The sequence below is a fragment of the Crinia signifera genome, chromosome 5 (genome assembly GCF_055691185.1).
Source record: "Crinia signifera chromosome 5, ASM5569118v1, whole genome shotgun sequence".
NCBI lineage: Eukaryota > Metazoa > Chordata > Amphibia > Anura > Myobatrachidae > Crinia > Crinia signifera.
The window spans coordinates 31,250,734-31,260,962 of NC_139221.1; the positions used below are offsets into that span (position 1 = coordinate 31,250,734).

General features: G+C 48.7%; 2 protein-coding genes across 4 annotated transcripts in view; both read right to left on the reverse strand.

The window, feature by feature from the left end:
* BAALC (BAALC binder of MAP3K1 and KLF4) overlaps positions 1 to 10,229 on the reverse strand; it is a 74,251-nt gene that overhangs the window by 19,902 nt on the left and 44,120 nt on the right. The gene's annotated exons all lie outside the window — the stretch shown is intronic.
* LOC146080064 (uncharacterized) overlaps positions 1,646 to 10,229 on the reverse strand; it is a 9,450-nt gene continuing 866 nt past the window's right edge. The window contains exons 3-6 of one of the 2 annotated variants that reach the window (XM_083186945.1): positions 10,011 to 10,064; positions 9,381 to 9,537; positions 9,270 to 9,298; positions 3,159 to 9,175 (exon numbers count right to left, since the gene is read on the reverse strand). In XM_083186945.1, the coding sequence (XP_083043071.1) occupies positions 9,141 to 9,175; positions 9,270 to 9,298; positions 9,381 to 9,537; positions 10,011 to 10,064 (275 nt within the window). In that variant the 3' untranslated portion in view covers positions 3,159 to 9,140. Of the gene's footprint in view, positions 9,299 to 9,380; positions 9,538 to 10,010; positions 10,065 to 10,229 lie in introns of both variants that reach the window. The other variant, XM_083186944.1, reaches the window with a different exon arrangement.

Here is a 10,229-nt window from a genome sequence, read left to right on the forward strand (position 1 = left end):
TTTATATGCCATCTACGCCATTGGGCAATAACCTTAGCAGACGACATTGATGGACTTCAGTCATCAATGTCATCATTGGTGGCAGTAGCTTCAGCATTAGTAGGTGGAGGTGTATTATTCCCTACAAATTGTTTTCCTTCATTTCAAACTCAGACATTGTACCCCTGTAATTATATGGCAGACAGGGCTCCCCTGTAATTATATGGCAGACAGGGCTCCCCTGTAATTATATGGCAGACAGGGCTCCCCTGTAATTATATGGCAGACAGGGCTCCCCTGTAATTATATGGCAGACAGGGCTCCCTGTAATTATATGGCAGACAGGGCTCCCCTGTAATTATATGGCAGACAGGGCTCCCCTGTAATTATATGGCAGACAGGGCTCCCCTGTAATTATATGGCAGACAGGGCTCCCCTGTAATTATATGGGAGACAGGGCTCCCCTGTAATTATATAGCAGACAGGGCTCCCCTGTAATTATATGGCAGACAGGGCTCCCCTGTAATTATATGGCAGACATGGCTCCCCTGTAATTATATGGCAGACAGGGCTCCCCTGTAATTATATGGGAGACATGGCTCCCCTGTAATTATATGGCAGACAGGGCTCCCCTGTAATTATATAGCAGACAGGGCTCCCCTGTAATTATATGGCAGACATGGCTCCCTTGCAATTATATGGCAGACAGGGCTCCCCTGTAATTATATGGCAGACAGGGCTCCCCTGTAATTATATGGCAGACAGGGCTCCCCTGTAGTTATATGGGAGACAGGGCTCCCCTTTAATTATATGGCAGACAGGGCTCCCCTGTAATTATATGGCAGACAGGCCCCCCCTGTAATTATATGGCAGACAGGGCTCCCCTGTAATTATATGGCAGACAGGGCTCCCCTGTAATTATATGGCAGACAGGGCTCCCCTGTAATTATATGGCAGACATGGCTCCCCTGTAATTATATGGCAGACAGGGCTCCCCTGTAATTATATGGGAGACAGGGCTCCCCTGTAATTATATAGCAGACAGGGCTCCCCTGTAATTATATGGCAGACATGGCTCCCTTGCAATTATATGGCAGACAGGGCTCCCCTGTAATTATATGGCAGACAGGGCTCCCCTGTAATTATATGGCAGACAGGGCTCCCCTGTAATTATATGGCAGACAGGGCACCCCTGTATTTATCCAGCAGACATGGCAGGCAGCACTGCTGTAGTTATAAAGCAGACAGGGCACCCAGTGGCGTAACTATAAATTTTGCTCCCCCCTGCCAAAAATCTTTCTGGCGCCCCCCCCCCCCCCCCCCATAATGCACCTTACACTATATGCCACTCACTGTAGGACCCCTTTCACAATATGACACAATGTAAAGACATATGTATAATGCGCATCACGGTGTGTGGAATATGCGCATTATACATATGCCACACACCGCGATGCCCAATATACATATGCCACACACCGCAATGCCCAATATACATATGCCACACACCGCTATGACCAATATACATATTCCACACACCGCTATGACCAATATACATATTCCACACACCGCAATGCCCAATATACATATTCCACACACCGCAATGCCCAATATACATATTCCACACACCGCAATGCCCAATATACATATTCCACACACCGCAATGCCCAATATACATATGCCACACACCGCAATGCCCAATATACATATTCCACACACCGCAATGCCCAATATACATATTCCACACACCGCAATGCCCAATATACATATTATACACACCGCAATGCCCAATATACATATTATACACACCGCAATGCCCAATATACATATTCCACACACCGCTATGCCCAATATACATATTATACACACCGCAATGCCCAATATACATATTCCACACACCGCTATGACCAATATACATATTCCACACACCGCTATGACCAATATACATATTCTACACACCGCAATGCCCAATATACATATTCCACACACCGCAATGCCCAATATACATATTCCACACACCGCAATGCCCAATATACATATTCCACACACCGCTATGCCCAATATATATATTCCACACACCGCTATGCCCAATATACATATTCCACACACCGCTATGACCAATATACATATTCCACACACCGCTATGACCAATATACATATTCCACACACCGCAATGCCCAATATACATATTCCACACACCGCAATGCCCAATATACATATTCCACACACCGCTATGCCCAATATATATATTCCACACACCGCTATGCCCAATATACATATTCCACACACCGCTATGCCCAATATATATATTCCACACACCGCAATGCCCAATATACATATTATACACACTGCAATGCCCAATATACATATTCCACACACCGCTATGACCAATATACATATTCCACACACCGCAATGCCCAATATACATATTCCACACACCGCAATGCCCAATATACATATTCCACACACCGCTATGCCCAATATACATATTCCACACACCGCTATGCCCAATATATATATTCCACACACCGCTATGCCCAATATACATATTCCACACACCGCTATGACCAATATACATATTCCACACACCGCTATGCCCAATATACATATTCCACACACTCCCCTCATGTATAAGCCCCGCCCCCTCATGGCCCGCTAATCCCAGCACTCACAGAGTCCCTACTCCAGCCTCTCCAGGTGATGTGCAGAACACAGCAATCAGCCCCAGTCCAATCACGTAGCTGCAGCCTGACCTGGTCCCTGGCAGCCGGAGCATCCTTCCCGGCTGTGAAGTATATATGCACACAGTGGAGCAGTGCTACATTAATGCACTGGCCGGGGCACATGGCACCCTGCCCCCAGCCACTGCGCAGCACCCTGCTGCCCCTAGAACTTCAGCCTCCCAAACCCATGTCTCCCCAGCCCACACTCACCCTGCTCGCTGCTCCAACTTCGTGGGCGGCATGGCTCCTCTTCAACGTCCCCCTCTCTTCAGTCATGTAGTAGGAGACCAAAGATTTCCTGGAGAATGCACGGGTGTGCATGGGTGGGTGGGGGGCGGCTGCCGTCTGTGTTTAAGTGGGGATGGGGGGGGGGGGGGCGGTGTCATGGTGGAGACAGCTCTGTGAGAGCCCTGGGGAGGGGAGGAGCAACGGCTTGCTTGCCTGCATGCTCACCACAGCTGCAGGCTGGTGCCTAGCTAGTACTGCCTACACGCGTCGCTATTGAACAGCTGAGATGCCGCTCGGCTCCCCCTGAACTGCTATGCGCCACCGGCTCAGCTGTCACTCAGGCTGAGTCAGCACAGCAGGGAGCCGGGAGCAAAGAGCTCTCTTATTAATCCGAGTACTGCACATCCCGCTCCCTGCTCTGCTGAGTGACAGCTGAGGTGGTGCTGTGTAGCAGTGCAGGGTTTCCGAGCGGTAGCAGGGGGGCCCTTAATCCGGCTCTATGGAGCCACCTGCGACCTCTTCTAGGAGGGAAGGGGAGGAAGGTCCCGACTCCCGGGCAGAGGAGGGGGAGGAGATATCCACCGGAGGGGACATAAGTACGGGCTACAGACCTCACAGCGCCGGCGGCAGCCTCAGCGGAAGTGAGAGGTGGAGTGGAGGTACAGTTCCTGCTGCCGGCGCCGGACAGCACCTCCCGAGTCCCTGCACTGCAGTTTTTGTGCCTGGTGGAGCGCTCCCTGCAGACGGCGCCCCCGCTGCCGCACGCTCCCCCAAGCGGCAGCGGGGGCTGCCTTACGCTAGTTACGCCAGTGAGGGCACCCCTGTAAATATATGTCAGACAGAGCAGACAGCACCCCTATATTTATGCAACAGATGGGACAGGCCCCCTGGAATTAAATGGCAGCACCCATGGAATTGTACAGCGCACCCCTGGACTGATACAGCACAGCAGACAGGTCACCCCTGGACTGATACAGCACAGCAGACAGTGAATCCCCAGATTATACAGCACAGCAGACAGGTCACCCCTGGACTGATACAGCACAGCAGACAGGGCACCCCCAGGCTGATACAGCAGACAAGGCACCCATGGACTTCTACAGGAGACCAGCACTTGCCCCATGCCACCCCCACAGAGACAGACGCATGTCCATCCTGCAACCTTTCCAATGCTGGAGTGAAGATGGCGCTGGTCAGTGTGGATTTATATAGGATACATATGGCATGACTTACCTGGATGTTGTATGTGTTTGTGCTGTGCGCTCCCTATTTGTATGCCCTTCCTTGAATGTTTTGTTGGTGTATGGAGGTACTGTGAGGACCAGTCTTACCCCCAGGGGAGGGCACTGTAACACCTGCTGTAAGGATGTGTATATGGCAGGGCAGGCACTCCCAGAACCTTCCTATGCCCTCTCTAGTGCCCTGTATCTCACTATGCCCTCCCTAGTGCCCTGTACCTCACTATGCCCTCCCTAGTGCCCTGTACCTCACTATGCCCTCTCTAGTGCCCTGTATCTCACTATGCCCTCCCTAGTGCCCTGTACCTCACTATGCCCTCCCTAATGCCCTGCATCTCACTATGCCCTCTGTAGTGCCCTGTACCTCACTATGCCCTCCCTACTACCCTGCATCTCACTATGCCCTCCCTACTACCCTGCATCTCACTATGCCCTCTGTATTGCCCTGTGTCTCACTATGCCCTACCTAGCATCCTGCATCTCACTGTGCCCTCCGTACCACCCTGTATCACTCTATGCCTCCCTACCACCCTGCACCTCACTATGCCCTACCTAGCATCCTGCATCTCACTATGCCCTCCCTACCACCCTGCATCACTCTTTGCCCTCCCTAGTGCCCTGCATCTCACTATGCCCTCCCTTCCACCCTGCATCACTCTATGCCCTACCTAGTGCCCTATATCTCACTATGCCCTACCTGGCATCCTGCATCTCACTATGCCCTCCCTACCACCCTGCACCTGACTATGCCCTCTGTAGTGCCCTGTGTCTCACTATGCCCTACCTAGCATCCTGAATCTCACTGTGCCCTCCGTACCACCCTGCATCACTCTATGCCTCCCTACCACCCTGCACCTCACTATGCCCTACCTAGCATCCTGCATCTCACTATGTCCTCCCTACCACCCTGCATCACTCTATGCCCTCCCTAGTGCCCTGTATCTCACTATGCCCTCCCTTCCACCCTGCATCACTCTATGCCCTACCTAGTGCCCTATATCTCACTATGCCCTACCTGGCATCCTGCATCTCACTATGCCCTCCCTACCACCCTGCACCTGACTATGCCATCTGTAGTGCCCTGTGTCTCACTATGCCCTCCTTAGCTCCCTGCATGTCACTATGCCCTCCATGCTGACCTGTGCCTCACTATGCCCTCCCTAGAGCTCTGCGTCTCTCTATGCCCTCTCTACATCTTACTATGCCCTCCGTAGTGCCCTGTATCTCGCTAATCCCTCCCTACCACGCTGCATCACTCTATGCCCTCCCTACCATCCTAAACCTCACTATGCCCTTCTTAGCATCCTGCACTTCTCTATGCCCTCCCTACCACCCTACATCTCTCTATGCCCTCCCTACCACCCTGTACCTCTCTATGCCCTCCCTACCTCACTACATCTCTCTATGCCCGCCCTACCACCATGCGTTTCTCTATGCCAGCTGTGCAAACCCTAATAAAATGATCCGTGTCACCCTCTCTCTCTCTCAGCCCAGCATATGGCTGCTCCTCACCCTCTCCCATGCCAGCATATAGCTGTCCCATCCTCTGTCTGCCCAGCATCTGTACCCTCCTCTCTCTGCTCAGCTTCTCACTGTCCTACCCTCTCTCTGCCCAGCATCTGTACCCTCCTCTCTCTGCTCAGCATCTCGCTGTCCTACCCTCTGTCTGCCCAGCATCTGTACCCTCCTCTCTCTGCTCAGCATCCCGCTGTCCTACCCTCTCTCTGCCCAGCATCTGTACCCTCCTCTCTCTGCTCAGCATCTCGCTGTCCTACCCTCTCTCTGCCCAGCATCTGTACCCTCCTCTCTCTGCTCAGCATATAGCTGTCCCACCCTCTGTCTGTCCAGCATCTGTACCAACCTCTCTCTGCTCAGCATCTTGCTGTCCTACCCTCTCTCTGCCCAGCATCTGTACCCTCCTCTCTCTGCTCAGCATCTCGCTGTGTTACCCTCTCTCTGCCCAGCATCTGTACCCTCCTCTCTCTGCTCAGCATATAGCTGTCCCACCCTCTGTCTGCCCAGCATCTGTACCATCCTCTCTCTGCTCAGCATCTTGCTGTCCTACCCTCTCTCTGCCCAGCATCTGTACCCTCCTCTCTCTGCTCAGCATCTCGCTGTCCTACCCTCTCTCTGCCCAGCATCTGTACCCTCCTCTCTCTTGTTCCACCTTTTCCCTCCTATCTTATTTTCCTTCCACCATTTTTGCCACAACACCCACTTTTCCCTTGCTCCCCTCACAACTCACTGTTCTTCTCACATTTACCATTCTCATGCCTCCACTTTCCTATTACTCTTTTGCTCTTTAACCACCTTACGTCAATACTACTGTGGGCATTATGTGTATAAGGTACATTACTACTGTGAATTGTATGTGTAATAAGCACTACTGTGAGCGCTATGTATAAGGGGCACTACTATAATGGGCATTGTGTTTGTAAGTAGTACTACTATGGGATTTATGCATAAGGGGCAATACTACTGTGGCTGTTTTAAGTGGCACCACTCTGGGCATTATGTTGAAGGGTACCACTTCTGTGGGGATAATGTATAATGCTTCTGTGGACATTATGTATAAGGGGCACTACTGTGGGCTCTGTGTATAAGGGTCACCATGTGCGGTTTAATGTAAATTTAAGATTGTGCCACTGAATTGTGTAATTGAACTGGTGGTACTATAGAAACATAGAATTTGATGGCAGATAAGAACCATTTGGCCCATCTAGTCGGCCCCTTTTTTATCCTTCAGGTAATCTCAACCCTTTTTAATCCTTATTTCTATGTAAGGATATTCATATGCCATCCCAAGCATGTTTAAATTGTTCAGTTTGCCTATAGCCCTTCCTTGTTCATTGTTCCTTGTTATCACACTCTTTAATTGTGAGTGCTGTCCTTTTATTAAATATGGGAGGGTGCAAATATAGAGTTTGCAGGAGGGCGCCAGACACCCTTGCACCGGCCCTGGACATACCCTATTTTTACAGAATTTATTTCTTTGGAAATTATAAATTTGGAAGTGGGACCACCCATGGCCAAATGTCTAGTTTCGCCTATGATTGCACTATATACATTTATTTCTCCTCTGTGCACACAGACAATATTCATCTAAATTAAAGAAGCCTTTATGTACCACCATATAAGGGGATTTATGCTCCATCTTTTCAGCTTTCTATGCCGGTACCTATCATGGCAGGCCACTATTTCCATATCATAATCCTTCTTTACCTGGGCAATCATTTATTTTATTTAATACACCATGGGGCTTATTCAGAATGGATCGGGGAATCTGAAAATCAAGCGACTATCGAATGTCTATGCACAAATACCATACACATTGCGCATGCATGATGGGAAACAGCACCAGAAATGCGTGTGGATTCTAAAGGCAATCCTCTCACAGATTGACTGACTGGAAGTAGATGTTGGGGGTGGAAACCTGCCATTTCTGGGTTTGGCAGATAAGAAGCAGGCGTGCCCAGACATTCTCAGGGTGGGTCTGTGAGGTCAGCACTGACCACTTATAGTCTGTCTCAGTCACAGATTAGTGGAAGCCTCAGTGATACCCAGATTTGCACAGATGGTAAAGATTCTTTAATGTTTCAGACATCATTGCTGATCTCCAAAAATTGCTCCTGGGTGAATTACAGGGATCTGGGCATTCTGGTGCATGCACGAGCACTTAAATTACAGTCTTGCTGCAACCGCAGTTTAAATAGCGATGGGGGTGGCCACATGGTTGTTTGTGGAAGAATGCTTGGGGAGAGGGCTGCAGCTGTGTGACTTTATACACAGGTGCTACAACCCCAAAAATGGCTGACCTGCATCTGGCTTCACAGCTAACCTGTCCAAGTGCTTCACTGTGTAGCGAAGTCCTTGTACATTAGCAGGCACATTGCGGGGTGTGACTCAGCATGTGGGGCAGCCTTGCCCTTTTCTAAACCCCTATGTGGGGCATCCTTGCCCTCTGCTGAACCCCTATGTGGAGCATCCTTGCCCTCTGCTGAACCCCTATGTGGGGCAGCCTTGCCCTTTGCTGAACCCCTATGTGGGGCATCCTTGCCCTCTGCTGAACCCCTATGTAGGGCAGCCTTGCCCTTTGCTGAACCCCTATATGGGGCTCTTTGCCCTCTGCTGAACCCCTATGTGGGGCAGCCTTGCCCTTTGATGTACCCCTATGTGGGGCAGCCTTACCCTTTGATGAACCTCTCCACCCCCCAAAGCCTAGCATTGGCAATTGTAGTATAGGGAATTCTCACTAAACTACAATTGGGTGTGATTCAGTCCTATGGTGAGAATCTCCAGCAGTTGTAGAATAGGCTCCCAAGCATTACTCATAAGGTGTTAGTGCACTTCTGAACCATTGTGGGCCAGTATACAGGCACTACTGTGTACATTTATTGTATTATATAATACCCAGCACTAGATCAACAAATAACACAATCCATTTTTTTTAATTCAACTGCAGATGTTATTGATGTTATATACGAGTTGATGTTACTCGATGTTATATAAGAGTTGATGTTACTCGATGCTTTTGATGTTGATAAGACTCTGTTGGTAGAAGTGTGCGCTGAAGAATATGCAATAGATAAAGTGCTACGGTTCTATAAGTAAGGAACTGCTGTAAGAAAGGGTTCCTGCGACAACTACAGCTAATAGCTAATACAGGAGCAATTTCTTACAGTAATACCTCACAACTAGAACCTCAGATGAAGCAGCACTCTAGGTATACTGTAAGGAACTGCTGTGAGAAAGGGTTCATGTATTGGCTACAGCTAATAGCCAGTACAAGAACGCTCTCTTACAACAGTACCTCACACCTAGAACCTCAGATGAAGCAGCACTCTAGGTATACTGTAAGGAACTGCTGTGAGAAAGGGTTCATGTATTGGCTACAGCTAATAGCCAGTACAAGAACGCTCTCTTACAACAGTACCTCACACCTAGAACCAGCGCACACAGGGCCTGCATCCTCTTATTCGGCAGTTGAATCCGCGCCACGACAAGGATCTAGATAGGAAGATAAATAAAGGACATTATATTTCTGGATGTGGGCATTTTGTGCAATTGTACGGCACATATAGATAACTGTAGGTTTTCTCACCTTCTATGTCGATTTCTCTGTCATCAGATCTGTTAATAAATAAAGAGATAAATGAAGTTTCAGCTTGAACATTTATAAAACGCACAACAAAAGAAATAACACAATCCCTACCTTAGACATGCCCGGTAGCATATGAGAAACAGCAAGGAGGCTGCGACGAGCAGGATGATAATTCCAACTAGGCTGATGAGGATGTAGTCATTCAGCTTGGACTGCCGCTTCAATGTCTTCTCCAAGGTGTCAATCCGTTTCTCCAGGCCTTTGATGACTGAATGGGTACAAAAAGATTACTCTCGTTAATTCATAAAAATGATACTTTAAATAAAGGCTGAAATTCTTCAGGTACACAGTATGGGAAGCACTGCTATTAACCCTTTCCCACTGCAAAGGGGCTTATAAATTATAACTGATCCCATATAATCTATTAACAAGGTGTCTTTAGAACCCTCCATGGTGTGTAACTGCTGCACTGTATTTATTGATAAACACCAAAAGATGCCGTATCTAATACCTCAGTAGTGGCCCTTATGTCCTGTATACACTGGGCGATATAATGAGGGACTATCACTCAAAAGGGCCAAAATGAGCGATAATGTACATTATATCACCCAGTGTGTACGTACATTAATTCTGCATAGCTCAGACACAACCACATATGTTATATATCTGAGATATGCAACACACAACAGAACACAATCCAGCAGGTTCTCTCATTTTCTTATTAACCATATGTTTATTTACCTGGCGCGATGTCCATCACTAAGGTCAGTGATGACCGTGTATCTCCGGGGGGCTCTGAAACACATAAGAAGAAATAAGTTAAAGTAATTTTGTTGTTCTATATCTGCAGCATAAGAACTGTACAGTCATAGGGTAATACAGAAACGGCTCCATTTCCTGTCACATGGGCTCAGGTCGTCCAATGAGGAGTCTCTCTCTGGACTTTCATTTACTGTAGGT